Raw genomic sequence first — 21,368 nt, 5'->3', positions numbered from 1 at the left:
AATAAATTGATTATTTGGAAACATCAATAAAACATTATTTACTTGTTTATATATCTCATGTTCATATATCTCATCGCAGAACTAATTATGGTTCAAATATAGGTATGATCTGACTTCTCATACATGCAAACCAGTGCTCATGAGATATAATTTGTTTAACTTCTGAAATTTTAAACTACAAAATGATACTTTGTAAACTTAATGTGTACTTGTTTTATACATGTATATTTGATTTTTATCTGTAATTGTATTTATCTACAATGTATTTTTGTCTAATTTTGACAGTGGGTCTGTCACCTTTGTTATTATTAAATAAACAAATAAATGTAATATCTAATGCAACATGTAATAATAAATGAAGTTCATTTAAAAATTTATTTTTTATTTCCACAAATACATTCTTACCATTAACAGGATGACGCTACTTTTAGCACTTTGTACGATTCCGTTAGATGTCTAATGTACATCAACAAGGATTGTAAGAAAAAACTCAAAGAAAAATTGTGCTATGAAGTACAGTTATAAAATTATGGAAGGAAAACCATTATTTAAATAAAAAATTCAGACAACATTCTGTACATTCTACAGAAAAGAAATGTGTCGATAATGTGACAATTGAAGACTACATGGCACTTACATCTAAATTTTGTCCTTCGTTAAATTTAGCTAATTTCATAAATGTTCAAATTTTACAGTCTAGAAAAAAGGCAAGAGGTAGAAGATTCAGTAATCAGTTTTAACAGGATGTCTCTTAATGTACTTCAAGGGGCCAAAAGTTTTACAAAAATGTTTTGTGTAGCAAATTTTGTTTACCCAGCCCTAATATATTATTTAAAAATAATATACCAGACAGCTACTCAAAAAGTGTAACTAATTTGTCGGCTAAAACTGTATATCAATATGTTAATGTATATAAAAATAGAACCGGTGACACATTTGGTAATCTAAAAATCCCTACTGGTGATTCTGCTGACTTTATAAGTAGGTATACTTGACATTCTCTTTCAAAAGAATTTTGACATATTAGCTGTAAAGCCGAATATTATTAAAACATGTTTCTCGACTTAGTACCATAACTTTTAGTCACCTTTTAAACAAAGTCCACTCAAATATTGTACAACTTTATTTAGCCGTGTACGTTTGTACTATTTATTAAAATTCAATAACAGAAATTTCCCTACTCAAAAATATGAAAACAAAACTAAAAGAAAAAATAATAAAATGATTATTTGGAAACATCAATAACACATTATTTAATCGTTTATATCGAAATAACAAGTCAAAATAGTCTATTACAATGAACAGGTAAGATCAATCACTAATCAATATACATATTTAGGAGTTTTGTTCACATCCTCTTGTGTTTTTAGTGAGATATAATTAAAATATATTAACTGATTTCAAACTCTGTATTTGAATTTTGAAATGAAACTTTGCATTTTATTCTACTTTATAACCATACAGCTTTAAAACTAGCATATTTATTAAAAACTGTTGCATAACTCTCCATTTGATTTTTTTTTTGATAGTGTATAAGACAGTTCTGTAACAAATGGTTGTGAAACTTTAGAAAACAAAATCATAAATACAACGCAGAGAAAGAAACAATTTTAGGTTTTTTTTTTTAATTTCTCGAAGAATGAAAGAGTAGCAAGAAGAGTTTTGAAATTGGTTGAAATTAAAATCAATTTTGTTAAATAAATCAAAGTCGGCTCTGTCGCGTCCATATGTGCAGGGCCAGTCCACGGTTTTCGTCCAGAAAATATGGCGTCAAGGTCACCGAATTTTGTCTAAAAAGATCAAAGGTACCGCGGTAGAGTGAGAATACTGGTTGTTATCTATACTGTGTCAATACTAATGTGTAATATCTCAATACTATGATATTACTTATAATTGTAATGAAATATAATACTAGATTGGCAACATTGCTTTGCATACAGTTTTTTTCTCAAGGTTAACTGATCTAGTCTGAGTGTCTGACACCTGACACTGACAGATGACAGATGTCTGAGTCGCTTATCTTTTGTTTTGTTTTTGTTTTCTATATTGAGTATATTTCTGATTCTAACCAAGAAAAATAATTACTAAAAAAGAATTAATAATAATAAATAATTGCGAAATATATATAATCGAAAAGTAATTATTTATAAGATGGTTTTTAAAGACACGTTAAAAATTAAAAATTTACCTAAAGAACTTTCCGATGCGCACAAAGAAGACTTCGCTCGGCACTTTGGGGCGTCAAAAGTTAAAATTGTAACTTCGAGGGTCAAAGAAAAATCTGTGGTGTATGCTAAATTTGATTCTGAAGAGTATGCAAAAAGTGTTCTCTTTAGACTCCATCAAATTACTGTTTTAAATTGTCGTTTGTGTGTAGAATATGCAGAAAATGATATTATACAAGGGAAACCAAAACAAAAAAGAATGGAAGAACCTGATATTACTAGTAAGAAGGCGTTTAAAACTTTTGTGAATAAAATAACATCTTTTAATGACTCTGTCAATTTCCATCAACCACCACCTTCACATTTAAAATATTTGTATCCTAAAGCTAATAGGGCGACAATTAATAATATTGTCCATGCTTTGACTACAATTCCTAGATTCTATACTCAGGTGAGTAACAGCTTTATTTATTTTATTAAAATCTATCTAAAATGTTCAAAAAATGTGACCTTTCTATAGTTGAGCCGCTGAAAAGATGGAATGATCATGTGAATGGCACGCACTCTTAAATATTCCTCTTCCTATGTTATCACTTTTCCCACGTTTACACCGCTCAACAAAGACGAACTAACAATGTTGCTATAATATATTTATACCGTTTTTTAGAGGTTATTGATGTACATTAATTTTAAAAATTTTCACAAAATTCACCAGCCGGCGAAACTGAAACACAAATCATGATACATAAAACATTTAAGTTATAGTATCATAACACAAATAATGACGGTGTAAACAGTTTCCCATAAGGTCTAGTTTCGAGTGCCTGTCGATGCCTGCATTAAGTGATCATGCGACCTTGGATTCCATGTTTTCAGCGGCCAGGGTATAGTTGTGTTAAAAAAAATTTAATGTCTATTGCTAAAACTTGCTTAGAAGTTTAAACTGTTGAAAATTATTTGTATTTCATGGTCCTATCTAATGAAAGAAAAGCTAACATTGCCAGTGTTACAATTTAATTGTCTGTTATTACCCTTGGTTTTACCTTAAATACTCATTTTGTTTGGGTTGGTGTTTCTTGACAGGTTTAATCTAGTTTAAGTTCGTTAACAAGTATGCCATTTAATGATTAATATTTCCACTTGATTTAAGTACAGTCAGTTACAAAATGACCCACATGTAAACATAGTCTTGCTTATCTGAAAAAGAAATTTACTGGGGTATGTAATTATGTAATGTATGTTTTTAATAATACATGTTGGATGAAGGTATCTCATGGTCTTAGAACACCAATCTATAATTAGGGTCACCAACAACTAAGTTTTGGCCCATAAACATACATTACCCCACAATCTAATTCAGGTATCTCAGAAAAAAACTGTAGGAGTATTAAGTTATCAATAAGTTTTTTCCTTATCTACAGCTGCTGCCATTGAATAGTTTACACCTTATATATATATATATATATATATATATATATATATATATATATATATATATATATATATATATATATATATATATATCTAGTAGCTGATTTTTTAAATTTTTACCTTATTTAAACACAAGTTTTACTTCAAAGTAAATTAACATTAAAGTAACATTAGTTACCAGTGACAGACCCAGAATGGGTTGATTATAATTAAAAAATTCAAATAAAATAAATTTATTTTACAAAATGTAACAAAATGGAAATTATAGAAAGAAGTTTATTACTTAAATAAAATGGATTATGTTCTTAATAATGAAAATAAGGAAGTCTGGATTAAAGATATCCATTTTAGTTTAAATCTATTTTATATTAAATAATGAACAGTATCACAATTAATATTTATTGGAAACTCCATTATTCTCATTATAGCTTTGTAATCTTCTGTTCACAAGTAGCACTGATCTCTTTATGTTATATTCAACAAGCTCCTCCCATGCCCGTTTGATTGCTTCCCTTAGTTAAATTCTATTCCTTGACCTAATGTCCTTTCCTTTAATTTCTTTGACAACTCTGCCCACATATTTTCGATGGGGTTAAGGGCTGGAGTTCAGGAAGGACAAGGAAGAACATTAACATTTTCTCCAACCATTCTCAAACAATTCTTCTCATATGCACCAGGCAATTGTCATGTTGAAAGATGAAGTTGTTATTGGGGAATCTCTGGATCACTGTTGACAACATTATGTTCTCAAGAATATGTTTGTAATATAATCCTGTTAACGTTTCTTCTATATGAGAACAAACACCTGGATCTTCAGCACTTATCAATCCCCATATTTATTTATTTATTTATTTATTTATTTATTTCAACGGTAGAACCATTTATAATAAAATACAACAAATAGTAAAAAGTAAAGATCATGTACAATAAACATCAAAACAATAACAAAGAAACAAGTAAACAGTTAAAATTTGTACATTAAAACAGTATATCAAATCACAAAAGTTAAATATGTATATATATATATATATATATATATATATATACAAAACTCAAATATTTGGGTGTGCAGCGGAAGATAGGACAAAGAAGTACTCTTTTTAGTAAACCAAGCTTTCGCAAATCTTTATTTGCATCATCAGGGTGCTACAATAAACAAAATTAGTACAAAATACAGAAAAGGAATTATTTTGCATCTTACACTAATTGAGGTTGGTTGTCGTGATGTTTATCAAATGAAATGAGCAACTCATTTGACCCCTACAAATGATGGTGAAAACTGGTGAAAACTGGTGTAGGGGTCAAATGAGTTGCTCATTTCATTTGATAAACATCACGACAACCAACCTCAATTAGTGTAAGATACAAAATAATTCCTTTTCTGTATTTTGTACTAATTTTGTTTATTGTAGCACCCTGATGATGCAAATAAAGATTTGCGAAAGCTTGGTTTACTAAAAAAAGAGTACTTCTTTGTCCTATCTTCCGCTGCACACCCAAATATTTGAGTTTTGTATTCTATTTGATCAGCGTTGATGACAAGCGTTTATCGCTTTTTCACTATATATATATATATATATATATATATATATATATATATATATATATATATATATATATATATATCACATATCTAGATTGATAATTAGATTCTTAAGTTGCCTTTTGAAAGCATTAATGTTTGGGCAGAAAGGATACAATAGGAGGTCATTGCAAGAGATGAGCATTCTCGACAAGGGAAAATGACGAGCATAATCAGTCCTGTGAAAATGAATATAAAAGAGTGCAGTGTGTCGAGTTCTATGTATTGTGTTTAAGTGTACATTGGCTAATAACGAAGGACAATTAATAACGTTGTTTAGAATTTTAAACAAAAATAACATATCAGCTCTCAAACTGCAGTTCTTCAATGTAGTAATGTTAAATTAAGACATTATTATAGAATAATCTATGAAATAATTTTCAGTATTTTTTATATTCATATGTGCTTTAAAAGCTAAAGATCTTAGAAACTTCCTCTGAACACTCTCCAATCGATCAATGTATACTTGATGAAATGAGGACCAAACAACAGAGCAGTATTCAAGACCTGAGCGTACCAGAGAGCAATACAATAATTTGAATACAATAGGTGAGAGATCATGACTGTTACGATAAATAAAACCAAGATTACGAAATCCTGTTTCCTTAATTTTAAGAAAATGGCTTCTAAATGTCAATGCACAATCCAATAATACACCCAAATCTCTTATCGCAGTAACTGAATCCAAGAGTACATCATTAAGAACATATCTATTAGCTATTAGATTATTTATATGACCAAATGAAATACAAGAACATTTAGTTGGATTTAAGCTTAAACCACTTTGTTTTGACCATAAAAATATATTATTTACATCATATTGCAGGAGATCTCTATCCGATTTATTATGTATACAACGAAATAAATTAAGATCATCAGCAAATAGCAGGAAGTGTGAGTTTTTGATAGCCTTACCAATATCGTTAATGAACAAGTTAAAAAACAAGGGACCACAATGAGACCCTTGTGGTACACCAGAATAACAATGGAATTCTTTTGAAATATAATTGTTAATCCGAACTTGCTGTGTACACGTCCCATCAGAAAACTTTTAATCTAATTAACAATGGGGTCACCAAAGCCAGATGCATGAAGTTTGTGGACCAAAAGATTATGATTAACCTGGTCAAAGGCCTTTGAGAAATCAGTGTAAACGGTGTCGACCTGAATTTTATTCTCAAATGCACCCAACAAGTATTGTTGGTAATTGAGAAGGTTTGTTACTGTTGACTTCCTGTTAGAAAACCCATGTTGTTCATCAATAATTATGTTTCTGCAAGCCCAGGTGAGATTTATTGATACCAATTTATCAAGAAGTTTCGGGATTGCTGATTGAATAGTTATACCTCTATAATTGTTAACACACTCGCGATTGCCAGATTTATAGTTAGGTGTAAGAAAACTATTTTTCCAATATTGTGTAAATACAGATGATGACAATGATAAATTGAAAATTTGTTGTAAAGGTTTACAAAGGGAAAAAATACAGTTCTTAATAAGTGCTGCAGATATACCATCAGGTTCTGAAGAATATGTAGTTTTTAAACCTATACTCCCCTCGAAAACATCAGTCAGACTAAACTTCAGAATCTGAAAATCCACACTATAGTCCAATTTAAAATTAGGTACATTATACTCGCTATCATTATATGTACCTGAAAAATAACTGGCAAAAAGATTAACTATTTCATCACCATTCTGAGCTATTACATCCCCACCTTTATTAGACATTACATTAGGATAAGCACTAGACCCACGTGTAGTACTAACATACCTCCAAAAAGAGTGGGGATTACTTGAAAGATTTGCTTGCATATTCTCTAAATAGTTCTTATAACATACTGCTTGTAATGATTCTTTCCTCTTATGACATCTTTCCCTTAACACCGAAAATTCCTCATATGAGTTGCCTGAAGCTTTAAAATTCCTATGAGCTATTTTTTTCTGTATGAAAAGCTCAATTAATTCTCGCGAAAACCAAACTGGAAAGTTTAATGATTTAAACCGTTTGATGGAAACAAACATATTGACGGCATCATATAAAATATGGTAAAAATTTTCTAAGCAGCAATTTATATCTGATTCATCTAATAGTTGAAGTTTAGTGCACATACCGCCAACATTCTGAAAATATAAGCTCAATGATCGTTTTTTGAATTATTGGATTTACGGACAATGATTTTGGGTACCCCATTAAAGTACTTGATCTTCAAATCATTCTCACCCTGTGTTTTTCTGAATTCTAACTCCTGATAAATGGCCTTCACTTTCTCACGCTGTAAAGGCGTAAGATCAGCTCCAATGCGCAAATTAGAACCCATTAAAGATCTACGTTGTTTTAAACATGAGATAACTATTGCTGAATCATTAAATACGACTTTAAGAGGTCTTGGTTTATCAGTTAGTCAATAAGCATTATTTGTTCTTCTGAGGGGGTGACTAACATTCCAATTGATGAGTTTTTTTGCACATCCTCCTCTAATTATGACATTTTTTTTCAAGGACTGAATAAATGTCTATATTAACTATATATGGTTTTGTTGCAGGTACTTCATTTAATGAATAAAATGAATTTACCTCCACCTTTTGCTGTAGAACAACCACCTGTACGAACTGTTGTACCTGTTCAACAGCCTGTAATACAAAAACCTATTGAAAGAGTTAATCCTGCACCTGTGGTAGTTGAAAAACCTTCCAAACCCCCACTGGATCTAGAGCCACAACTTCCAATAAGTACTTCAGAATCTGAATTAGAGAGTGACAGTGAGGACACATTTAGAAACAGAGAGTACATGCCTCTAAAAAGGAAGGCACCTCAAAAGAAGATGATTAAAAGACCCAAGTTTATTAAACCACCAATAGTTCCTGCCGCAGCAAGTCTACCTAAAACCACTGAGAGAACAGAAAATGTATTTGAAAAGGTAAATTTTTAGTATCTAGTGTATTTGACCATATCCTGATTTTTTATTTCTTTAAGCATCTCTTCTAATTCCTTAATGTATGTGTAATAATCTCATTGTAATAATTAAAGCAAAAAGGCAACGATGGTCAAACTTAGGTTAAAATGTTATATTAAAGAAACGAAAATTGCTACCAAACATTATATTTCCTTCTGAAGCTACATTATTTTTCTGACTCCTTTACAGTGTTGGAATATTTCTTTATACACATGGGTTAAAGTATGATTGTACTGAGATTAACTATTTATAATTTGCAGGTGGATATTCAGGTACATAAAAAAATTGAGGTGAAAGTATTAACTGATGTAATGCTCCAGGCGCCCCAAAAAGAAGAAAAGCTGAAATCTATTGGTGCAGGTTCACCTCAAAAACCGGAACCTGAAAAACCTCCATCTCCTAAAAAAATACTAGTAGAAGAAAAACCAGAGGAACAAGACAAAACCGCAATAACAGGTATATTCTTATTGATAAATTCTTCTTCTTGCAGTACCGTCTTCTATCGGAGGTTGGCTACCATCACATCAATCTTTACTTTGTTGGCTGCAGCTCTGAACAACTGTTTTGAACTGCACCCATACCACTCCGTTAAATTTCGCAACCAGGAAATCCTCCTATGTCCCACATTTCTCTTTCCCGAGATTTTTCCTTGGATTATGAGTGTAAGCAGAGAGTACTTTTCTCCTCTCATTATGTGGCCCAGATATTCCAGTTTTTTCGTTTGTATGGTTTTTATGACTTCGCATTCCTTCCCCTTCTTCAGCAGAACATCTTGATTTGTTACTCTTTCTGTCCATGGTATTTTCCACATTCTCCTGTAACACCACATCTCAAATGCCTCAATGTTTTTTATGTTTATCTTTTTCAGTGTCCAGGCTTCCATGCCGTACAGCAGAACGGAGAAAACATAGCACCTTAACATTCTCATTCTTAAGTTTATATTTATGTCCCGGCTGCATAGGAACTTTTTCATTTTGACAAACGATTGTCTCGCTATCTCTATTCGCCTCTTGATTTCTCTTGTCTGGTCATTAGTATCAGTGAAGCAAACCCCTAAATATTTGTAGGATGTAACTCTTTCAACTGGCTGATTATTTATGGTTAAATTCACATTGGTGTATAGCTTCTTTGTTACAATCATGAATTTAGTCTTTTTGATGTTCAGTTTTAGACCATACTTTTTGGTATGGGTGTTTATGTTTTCCATCAAAAACTGTAAATTTGCTAGGTTATCTGTTACTATTAGCGTGTCATCAGCGTATCGTATATTGTTAATTAACTCTCCGTTAATGTTCATACCAATGTTTTGTTCTAGGAGCGGTTCCTGACATATTGTTTCGCTATATATATTGAATAATATTGGAGAAAGCACACAACCCTGACGCACACCTCGACGAATCTCAATTTCTTCGGTTAACTCATTATCAACTTTGATTTTTGCTGTTTGTCCCCAGTACAACCTGGATATGATGTTAATGTCGCGACTGTCGATGTTTTTGCTTCTTAGGATTTCATACAGCTTTTGGTGTCTGACTTTATCGAAGGCCTTCTCAAAATCTATGAAACCTACGTAGAGGTCTTGGATTACATCCAAACATCTTTGCATTAACACACTCAGACCAAACAAAGCTTCCTGTGTTTCCCATTGATAAATACCTGACATTAATTTGATACAGTGTTTAAAATTTTGAACAATTACCATCATCATCATCATCATCAACATCTTTCATCCACTGTTGGAGTTAGGTTTCCTCCATCCTCTTCTACTGTTCTCTATCTATCCTGTGCTTTCTGCATCCAATTTCTTTCTGTTTTTGGTAGGTCCATCTTGTTGGATCTACCTCAATGTCTCTTGTTTTCCCTAGGTCTTCATTCTATGAGCCTTTTGATCTCCATTTGGCTTGTGCAATATTTTTTATGACATCTGTCATTTCAGTCATCTCTCGTACTTTCCTGTTTGTTATTATTTCCCTTCTTGTTATCCTCATTCCATTGCTTTTTGGGTTACTTTTAATTTACTGTTTTTCCTTCTACCAGGTAAATTTAGCTAAAAACCTGATGTACTTTGTTGCCACCTACTCTTATAACATCACTTGGAACTAAAATGCTCATGCATTTAGTTTTTTGAAAGTTTGTATTCAGGCCTACTTGTTTTAGTTCTCAATTGTAATAACAATATCTGCAAAACACAAGTGAGTTAAGTATTCACCATCAATATTTATTTCCTTTTTAGCCCAATCTAGTTCCTTCTGTGCCTATTCCAGAGCATGAATAGTTGGGGGGAGATGATGTTTCATAACTATTACCACTCTAGTGCTTTTCAATGCAGACTCTATCCAAGCTTAATATACTTCTACTCCCCAAAAAATGTCACATACTTCTGCGCCTCCATATTTCAGCAGCTCCTTTGGTATATTCTCTGGTCTTGATTCTTTGTAATTTTTGGCTTTCTTTAGTGCTTTAGTTATATCTTCCTCTGTGATTTCTGCTTCATCTGTTATTGTTGTCATAGGGTCTTATGAAATATACTCTGGTCTATTCTCATGCAATAATTTTGGATAATGCTTTTCTACTCCTTTGATGTAATTATCTGTATAACATTTTTACTTCGTTTATTACTTCTGATGTTTTTTTTAAATTATTTTCCATGCGTCTGCATGTCTCTGCACATTCTCACCCAGTATTCGTTCTTCTCGAGCCTTATTGTTTTTCTTCACTTGTTATGATATGCTCCCATATGTCGGAACCTCCAGGCTGTTGCCTCTTAATTGGCACCCAAGGTTGCCGCATTACTAATACCCATTTCAAAATTCACACCGTTTGACTAGCTGTTTATTGTTGCATCTATATAGACGCAATATTTGTTAATAATTGCTTCATTGAATACCATTTTTACTTTATTTTGCATGGCTCTATGTTATGTGATGCGAATCCATTTTATTCCAAATCTCCCAAGAAGTGCAACTTTGATTTTTTTCAACTAGGATTTTGACCTAGTAGATTTTCTGCAATAGTGAGAACTTCATACAGTGCGTTAAGTTTTGGATTAGATATTGCAAATACGTAAAGCGCTAAAATCGGCAACATTGCCTCATATAAGGTAATTGTAATTCTCCGATCTCCTCCGCCAAGACACCTAGACAGAAAACGAGAAAACCATTTAGTAACATATAACAAGGCAAGGGATATGCAACTCGTCCGTCGATTTTTGTTTTGGTTGCCTACACCCGGTTCATTTCCTATAATAAACTCGATAAAAATACACTGACTATTATAAGGCGGTGCATTTGTATCAGTTTTTAATAATGTGAACAATTTTTTGTGATTGAATTAAAAATAAAAGCGCATTTATTTAAAAAGATAAAATAAGAAATATACTCTTATTGAAAATCAAAAATAATTCCTAATAAAATAAGAAATAATTCTTTATGCCCTACAGAAATGATTCAAATATTTGACCTTCTACCGCTGAACAGTATCCCAATATGTCATAAAAACTTCTGCGGAGAGACGTAAGAGTTTCTGCTGTAATAGAATTGGAGATTTCTCTTATTCGGTTTTTTAGTTCATCCAAATTTTGGGTTCTAGCGTCAGGATGATCGTAGATGATGCTTTCTAAATGTCCCCAAAAAAAGAAGTCCATGGGTGTAGTAAGATCTGGAGATCACGCAAGCCACTTAATATCGCCTGTTCCACTGATAACTCGATTCCGGAAAGTCTTGTTTAAGTACTCCGTAATTATTCCAGCGTTGTGAACTGAACAGCCGTCTTGATGGAACCAAACATTCTCCAGATTTACATCAGGAATATTGAGAATAGCGGGAAGAACATGATTCTGTAACAAATCGTTTATATACTTTACTATTCAAGTTGCCCCCAATAAAAAATGGACCTATTATGTGGTCTTCTAAAATGCTAGTGCAGACGTTAACTTTTTGAGGACGTTGAGTTCAGTAAACAACACTCCTGTGTTGGTTTTCCCGCGCGCAATACATCGTAATGGAAGGATTGTGTCTCCCTACTAACGAAACAGAAGATTCATCAGTAAATAAAATGTTTTTAATAAAATTGGGTTCATCATTAGCCTTCGTTATTAGAGTTTCACAAAACTCCATTCATCGAAAGTAGTCGTTTTAATAAAGCAGCTGCGTTCTCGAATATTTAAAATTCTTGTAACTGTGCTTTTTCCACACTCTCGTTACAGTAACATTGCTAAAATCTATTCCCTAGCAACGCTTCTACTTGAATGTATGAATCTACTTCGATTGTTGCACAAATTTGTGTATCCTGGTATTCTCAACTTTTTCTGGTGACACTTCTTGAGCGTGACATTTTCTGCAATTTTTGGGGCAATAACAACTCTCAAGATTTTTAAAAAACTGACTGTACGCAAGGAATTGGTCTCCCCTCAAAAAAAACACAGAAAATAAATCTACACACTGTTATTCAGAATTACCACCATAAAACTTTATTATTTGAACCGTTTCTGCAAGTCTATAAACAGACATTTTGTTTACAAAAATAAATTAAAAATCTACGCTATTATTGCCTTAAACAACGACTGTATAATGGCGTATAACAAATTATTGGCGACGGGGCAACGGAAAGGTTCGTGGAAAGTCGACGGCGCGCAGTGTTGCCATTTATAGTGTGTATATCTAATTTAAAACTTAACGTACGGTATACTTATTATGTAGTCCTTTTATTTTCAATAGCTTTCGGAGTAGAAGATAATTCGTGCGTATGTATTTTGTTTTTGAAAAGGACAAATAAGATTTTTACAAATAAAATTGCATCATATCGGTTTATGGAATATTTAAATAATCGTGGTTTGTTAAGTTTTGTGTTTATAAGACCAAATTCCAAAACATAATACGACTATAAAACCGTATTATCAAAGTTTCTAATACCTATCCAGTATATAAATACTGATACCAGTTGGGTGGTATCTTCATCAGGACACTGACATAGTCCTTGTTTCAAACAGTAATCAGTATGTTCCCTTAAAGTGAATTTCTTTATCATTGAACTCATGTCATATTAATTTTAACATTTAATAAATTTAATATGTATTCTAAGGGTTATTACACTAGCCACACTTATGTGGCTAGTTTTTAATTACTAATGATGTTTTCACTGACGATGGTCTGTTAAGACCGAAAACGTTCTGAAATTTATAATCCGTTTAATAATTTGATAATTTCCTTTTTTTATAAAATTTTTTAAATATGTACCATTATACATTTTTTACTTCATTGTAAGTTTTTTTTTTTAAACAATGGTATATAGCCAACCACTGCGATTTCCCTTTTATTAGTTATTTTCAAATATCTTTCATACCATATAACTAGATATGTTAATAAAAGAAAGATACAAACATTTAATCATCTTAAGCCCCATTTCATGCGATATAATTTTTTACCATACAACAATTATACCAATTTATTTTTTGTAGCTGAGGAACTTGCTGCTAACCAGATTAATCATAAGGATCTGGGTGTTCTTCCGGTTTTCAAAAATTACCATCCAGGGGTACCCACATGCAGGCTGTACATTAAAAATTGCGCAAAAACGGTTGTCACCAAAGACTTGGAATATATTTACAATAGGTAAGTAACTTTGAGTCTTTGAGACTTTAAAATTGGAGTCTTTTATTTATTGCCGGTAACAAAAAAAAAATCGGTCGCATGTGTTACAAATCCGAAGTTATACTTTGTTGAGAGTAATAAACAAAAACAATTTTTATACTTTCAAATTACAATCCACTGACGAACTTTAAATTTCCATAAATTATAAAATTTTACAGGAACGTAAGTTCTTTTGGTTGTCATAATATGATTCTCTAACAATTCTCCTCATTCCTTGAGCCCTCTTCAGGGCGTGTTGACACTGTAAATATTATTAGCTTCCTGTCTCTATTCGCTGCGATCTTGTGCTGTATAGGCTTCTTGTAGGGATTTTCCCACCAGAGAAAATGCCCATTTGGTCTGCCCATCGTGTTGGAGATCCTCTTGGTCTTCAGCTTTCTATCTTTCCTTCTACTACCAATAGTTCCATAGTACCCGTTCTTCCAGCTATGCGGCCGAAGTAAATTAGGTATGCTCGGTTTACTTTTTTTATTAGCGTATCTTTTACACGAAGCTCTTCCAGAACTGACAGGTTGGTTCTATGTTCTGTCCAGGACACGCGTAGAAAATCTTACTCCTATCGATTGTTTTGAAATCCCATGTTTCAGCTGGGTATGTAGCAATGGGAAAAATAATGGCATTGACTAACCTGAGCTTAGTATGCCTTGTTATTGTTCGGTCTTTCCATATTTTATTCATAGTTTGCGATTCGGGCCATTTACGCTTGATTTCTGAGGAGCAATCGCCATTGTTGGTTATCGTGGAGCCCAAGTAATACATAAGTATGCAAATCTGTCTACCACTTCGAATTTCACCACGTGGTGTATGTGCGGTAGATTATTATTTGCTCTGTCTACGATTATTATTTCTGTTTTTCCGGTGTTGATATGAAATCCGAATTCTTCGCTTATTCGGCTTACCCGTTCAGTGATGGTAATAATGGAGGCTAAAGAAACCTACTTCTCTGAAAAATGTAAAGAAATCGTAGAACTGCAAAACAGATATGACAACTTTAATCTACATAAAAAAGTCAAAGAACTAGCCGGAGTAGGAAATAGAAGAACCTCGAATATATTGCTCAACAAAAATGGAAATATTATATTGGAGACAGAACAAAAACTACGACGATGGAAAGAGTACATCGAGGAATTATTTCATGACCAGAGAGAAGCAAGTACATCTGTAGATAGCCAAACGGGAGATGTAGGCCCAGAGATAACCAAATAAGAAGTTAGTCAGACATTAAACTCAATGAAAACCAATAAATCTGCTGGTCCAGATGAATTACCAAGCGAGCTATTAAAGTTGGTCAACGAGAAAAACCTGGACATAATAGTAGAACTGTTCAACGCTATAATATATACTACGGGAATCATCCCTAGAGAAATGTTGACATCAGCATTTGTGTGTTTGCCAAAGAAAGCGAATGCCAAAGAGTGTAGTGACTATCGAACCGTAAGCTTAATGTCACATACCTTGAAAATTCTGTTGAAAATTATCCACGCCAGAATTCACTCTAAACTGGAGCTGGATATTAGTGACACACAATATGGGTTCCGCAATGGTATGGGTACCAGAGAGGCACTATTTTCCGTTAACGTGTTGACGCAGAGATGTTTGGATGTTAACCGTCCTCTTTACGTCTGTTTTATAGACTACAATAAAGCGTTTGATAAAGTAAAACATGACCGCTCATGGAAATTCTAAATATTGTTCTGAAGCTACTTTCTTGTGGCATTTTAAATTAATTTATATTTAAATGGGAATAAGCCACAATTAAAGGCTAAAATACGTCTATTGACGTTTCAATTTCCACTTCGGAAATCGTTCTCGAGAACGATTTCGGAACGTATTTTAGCCTTTAATTGTGGCTTATTCCCATTTAAATATAAATTAATGGAAATTCTAAAAAATAAAAACCTAGATGCAAGAAATTTAAGGCTAATAACAAACCTTTATTACAATCAGCGAGCAATAGTACGAATTGAAAAAGAGACATCTGAAGAAATGGAAATAAAGAGAGGAGTCAGGCAAGGCTGCATACTATCACCTCTATTATTTAACGCTTATTCTGAAGAGGTAATTCGAGAAACTCTGGAAGATGAAACAGTCGGCATAAGAGTAAATGGAGTCTTAGTTAACAACATTAGATATGCAGATGATATAGTAATAATAGCCGATAGTTTACAAGGCCTGGAAAGACTCATAAGTAAAATAGTAATGTGTAGTAGGAAGTATGGACTCTCGCTCAATATCAAAAAGACGAAGTTTATGAAAATTTGTAAAAACAACCATAATACTAACGAAATCTTGATAGTAGAGGGCCAGCAGATCGAAAGAGTAAAAAAGTACACTTACCTAGGAACACTCATAATAGAAAATAATGACTACACTGCAGAAATCAAAGTCAAAATCGAAAAAGCACGTTCTAATTTTATGAAAATGAAAAAGGTCCTATGTGGCAAAGACTTAACATTAGCTCTTAAAGTACGCCTAACAAAATGTTACGTATACAGTGTACTATACTATGGAGTGGAATCATGGACGTTAAATCTAGACACAATGAGAAGACTTAATGCCTTTGAAATGTGGACCTATAGAAGAATTATCAGGGTTTCCTGGGTAGATAGAGTTACGAACAATGAAGTACTGAGAAGAATAGGTAAAGAGAAGGAAGTTGAACTTACAATTAAAGAAAGAAAGCTACAGTATCTCGGACATGTGATGCGGGGCAAGAAGTATGGCATCCTGCGACTCATAATGCAAGGAAAGATAGATGGCAGAAGAAGCATCGGAAGAAGACGAATTTCATGGCTTAAAAACCTGAGAGAAAGGTTTGGATGCAGCTCAAAACAGCTATTTAGAGCTACTGCCTCAAAAATTAAAATAGCTATGATGATTGTCAACCTCCGTAGCGGAGATGGGACTTGAAGAAGAAGAAGATGGTAATAATTTCGACTTCATTCGCTGCTAGTATAAGTGTGTTATCTGCGTATTGTAGGTTGCTTATTTTTCTGCCTCCTATAGTGATTCCTCGATCTCATTCGTCTAGTACTTTTCTCATTATATATTCAGATTATATGTTTTATAATAATGGTGATAGTATACAGCCCTTTCTAGCTCGTTTCTTTCTTTTGAACGCATTTGAATATATTCCGTGTACTTTAACTTTTACTTAGCATTTATCATACAGATTTCTTATTAGGTTAACTAGGTGGTTAGGTACTCCCATATTTTTCATTATACTTCAGAGGGGATCCCATTTTACTGAATTGAAAGCCTTTGTGTAATCTACGAAACAGAGCAGCATTGGTATGTTGTGTTCTCTCGCTTTTTCTATTATCTGTCTGGTGTGCAGTATCTGCTCCCGCGTTTCTTTTCCTGTTACAAATCCGATATATGTACGATATATTTCGATATTCTATTATTTATAAGTATGGCTACTCGATTGTATCCTGTGTTTTCAGATTCTGAGATGTAGATAAACCCTATTCATTCTACAAATTCCCAATCGTCAATAGAACCACGTGTAAGCCAAACAGGGTCGTACTGATGTACGACCTCTGTATCATATGATTTTTAAAAATATTTACTTTTGAAACTGTTAGTGTAAGAATTTCTTGAAATTTAATCATTATATCACAATTAAACTAAACTCTAAAAAATAACACGACCAGTAAATAACTTAACAACAACTATAACATAAATATAACACAATATATTAACTTAAAAATCAACACGATACAATTAGAATTTAAAATGATCACAAGTTGGGATCTGTAACATGAGAATCTGTCTCGCTTACGGTAATAAATTATATTTTATAGCCTCTTGACGAATGAGACGGCGAATATCAACACGTGCTCATGTTTACTGATGGGAATTTGGTAAACGAATAAACTTTAGTGTGGTTTTTTGTTTTAAAATGTCCTTGATCTCTCCAGTGTGTTTCCCCCTACTTAATTCAGAACTCCTCACGTAAGCTGGGACGGACACGGCAATCGACTATAGCAATAAGATTTCATAAAAGCGAGTAACTGCATTTGTATTTTTGGACGCTTATCTCCTCTGATTCTGTTCCTTTGGAGCTTTTGCTTCGATATTGTTAATAAGCAGCACATATATATTTTTTTTAATTTGTAAGTTAATTGTTAATTGTTTGTCCATCTTTTAAGGGTGTAATTTATTATTTTTTCCTATCTGTATGAGTGTTTCATCATCATTACATACACACATACACACACACAAACCGTGTCGTCCACTGCTGTACATATGCCTCCCTAAGTTTTCTCGAATGCTCCCGATCTTGTGCCGTGTAAATCCAGTTTGTTTTGTTGTAACCCTTTTTCTATTACACGTCGACCGTGTCTTCGAGTTCTTCCCTACCTCTATATGTCTGGAATCTAGGACCATTCCGTCAGGTGTCCGTCCCAGTTCCACTTCTTGTGTTCCATCCTTTCCACAGCAAATGTAATCCCTGTTGTTGTCATTATAATGATGTTTAGAACTCAGTGTTTAACTTCAGGGTAATTTACAATGAGAAAATGAGGTCTTTTATTATTTTCAATTCAGTAAATCAGAATTAAACCTCTTTTGTGTTTGCAGGATGTCTAAAATCTTCGGTATTTGAAAAATAGTCAGTGTATTTAAAAAGGCCATTCGTTATTCCAAATATTTTGCTCATAATATCTCACTATTCTTCTGAAGCTATAATTTTCCCATTAAACTAGTAATTATCATAATATCTCACCTTTAGTAATTACATTAAGATTAATCACTTCATGTATCGGCCTAGAATCGGAGGCAATTCATTACGTAGGTTTTGGCCTTCCACAAGTCGTCCATCGTGCAGGGGTACGGGCATTGGTTGCATTGGAGTAGTTAGTCCATGTCCTGTCGTTGGTTGTCTGTTGGTCTTCACAGCGGCCACGCCCATTCATTTGGTGCAGTATTGCCTATGTTCTGCAGACGCAGTTCAAACCAGTTGGTGTGTTTGGTTTCCGATGATACCAGACTTGAGGTTCCACGGGAACGCCACTGAGAAAACATTTCCTGGATTTCAACCGCAGGTCATAGTGTGAGTGCTATTTCGCACCTAACATCACGTGCTTGCCGTCAAATGACTGTCTAAAGCGTTTGTTGTACTCCATAGTTCATCCTAGCAGGTCTGGTCGTTCGATTACCACACACTGATATTAGTTTCACTAATTGCGTTGCTTTCAGACACCCTGTTGCTATTCGACATGCTTTGTTTAGGGCCACGCTCACTTTCTTACCATTTTCTTAGCTTTGTTCTAGTTAGGAGGATGTTTGGCCGGGTATTCCATTTAGAATAACGGAGTTTGCGAAGCAGGTTGTTACGGGATGCTACCTTCAGAATGCTCTTTTGACAGTGTGCCGTAAAAGTTAGTGTTTTGTGTAGCTTTAGGTCGAGGTATATTGGATGCTCCGTGTGTTCCAGTTGGTGTCCGTTCCATCTGACCTTCAGCTTTCTTTTCACCTCTCTCGATCTTAGGTGGAACGAGCAGACTTGGGTTTTGGTGGGGTTAAGCTTTAGCGAGTTCCTGTCATTGTAAATTGTAAGATTACGAAGTGCTTCTTCCTCAAGCCTGGTTCCTACTCCTTCGAAGGTTCTGTGCTCGACAGTTTTAATGAATGGTTGGTCGTTAATATAAACGTTAAACAGCATCGGTGATAACACCCTAACCGGCGCTAGGCCATTTTTCTCCCGTTTTCAAGCAAGGTTTTTACGACGCTTGTAAATTTTTCATCTCCTGGTAATGCTCTGACCTTTTTAAGAAGTAGTCTATGGCTGTGGTTAGGTCTACAAACCTGCAATGAATTTGTCTTGGTGACGCTGTTCAGTGAGATCTAGAACTTAGCTAGTGCAGAATTTGCCCTCTCTAGTAGGTAAAATTCTTTCGTAAAATTTGTACAGGTGGCATAGTAGAGAGATTGGCCTGTAACTACTGGCAACATCGGCAGGATTGCTTGGTTTTGTTTTCCTCCAGATTTTGGGTATTTGGAGTGAAGAGACATATCGGTGGATCAGTTCTAGCAGCCAGCGTTTCATACCTGTACCAAACTTCCTGATGTACTCCGTGCATAGGTTATTTTTGACACATTATGTTTTTGACCCCTACGCCACTACCAGCACACTTTCTGGTTTATACATCTATATTTAATATTACATACAACCCATCCCTATTATTTCCAATTAACCCCATCACGTCGTTCCGGTCCTGCTTATTAATATTTATTCGAGGTCAAAAGTGAGGCGCGAGTTTATAGTTCCAATCCTGCTTATTAATATCGTGGCCGGTGGGAGTGTGACGTCAGAAATCAATACCATATAAAGAGCGAGTGGGCAGGGCTTAGACTTGTGACGAGTGGTAGTGGTGGGGACGTCCAGAGAGGCTTTATGCCTACTTACGTCCGTAACAATGACTGCTGCCTTTCCGTTCCTCATGTATCCGATACCAACCTCAAGTTGCTCCAATGTGGAAAAACGAGCAAGCAGGTACAGTTTCGTGGTTAGTTCTCGACACAGCAGCATTTTTTAGTCTTTTACTAGACTGGGTATTCCATTGACTATTAGTTGATAAGCGATTTGGTTTGGTGTAACTTGACTAGAGTTTGTCACAGCTTTTTTTTAATGCAGTTTAGTTTCGTAACTAGATTACACGTGATCTAACTGCTATGATGTGTCGTATCCATCTTCTCCAACGTATCTATCCGTTTTAGCTGCATCCCCTCTCTCACAGTCTTCGTAAGTTCTTCTCCGTATTTTTTATCCTCTCCAACGTAAACTACACCTAAGGCCATTATAAAACAGTTGTTTATGTAGTTTACTAACTCAAATTGAAACAAAAACTGCACACCAATACTTAATAGCTGATTTTGTTCATACTAACTTTAAAACCTTTAATGTGAAGAATAAACTGTGGAATATTTCTGTGTTTTGAAATTTCTCTCTTCTTTTGAACTTAAAATTGAAGAAAATATCGAATTTTAATTTCCACAAATACTGCATTCTACAGAATACATACAGTAAAAGAGCCTGTTATTATTTTGAGCCGATTACTGTCTGTTTTATGCAGTACTTTAGCCATATTAACACATGTTTATTCAATATAAATTTTGCCATGTGCTTTGGCCTTTATTATAATTTCTGAATCTATAGAGTTTTACTAATGTTTACTTTATTTCCACGTTTTTTAAATGTTATAGTGGTTATTGGCTAAATTACAGACCAATTCATTTTTGCTCAATAATGTCTGATTTTACTCTCCCTCTAGTAGTAGGCTACACACATTTTCCTATTAACATTGTGTTCATTTTTGCAGGTATAAAATACAGAAGGCAGATACTCCTAGTCAGTTTGATATTCGGCTTATGCAAGAAGGCAGAATGAAAGGACAAGCTTTCGTAACTCTTGATAGTCTAGAGTTAGCCCAAAAAGCGGTTAAAGAAACCAATGGTTACATTTTGAAAGATAAACCGTTAGTTGTTGTGTTTGCAAGAAGTGCTGCTGTACAGAAAAAATGATTGTGATACATATTTTAAAATAATATAATTTTCAATGAACAAATGTGATTTTATAGTG

The 21,368-nt window shown here is 33.8% G+C and overlaps 1 protein-coding gene across 1 annotated transcript; it reads left to right on the top strand.

Annotated features, from left to right (window-relative positions):
* The first annotated feature begins 2,012 nt into the window (after positions 1 to 2,012).
* LOC140437064 (RNA-binding region-containing protein 3) lies at positions 2,013 to 21,351 on the top strand. Its single transcript, XM_072526315.1, has 5 exons — positions 2,013 to 2,616; positions 7,725 to 8,099; positions 8,396 to 8,591; positions 13,591 to 13,744; positions 21,109 to 21,351. The coding sequence occupies exons 1-5, from the start codon at positions 2,152 to 2,154 to the stop codon at positions 21,308 to 21,310; spliced, it is 1,392 nt and encodes a 463-aa protein (XP_072382416.1). The 5' UTR covers positions 2,013 to 2,151; the 3' UTR covers positions 21,311 to 21,351.
* The last annotated feature ends 17 nt before the right edge of the window (positions 21,352 to 21,368 follow it).

Source organism: Diabrotica undecimpunctata, chromosome 3, assembly GCF_040954645.1.
Source record: "Diabrotica undecimpunctata isolate CICGRU chromosome 3, icDiaUnde3, whole genome shotgun sequence".
Taxonomy (NCBI): domain Eukaryota; kingdom Metazoa; phylum Arthropoda; class Insecta; order Coleoptera; family Chrysomelidae; genus Diabrotica; species Diabrotica undecimpunctata.
This window is presented reverse-complemented; position numbering and strand designations above follow the sequence as displayed.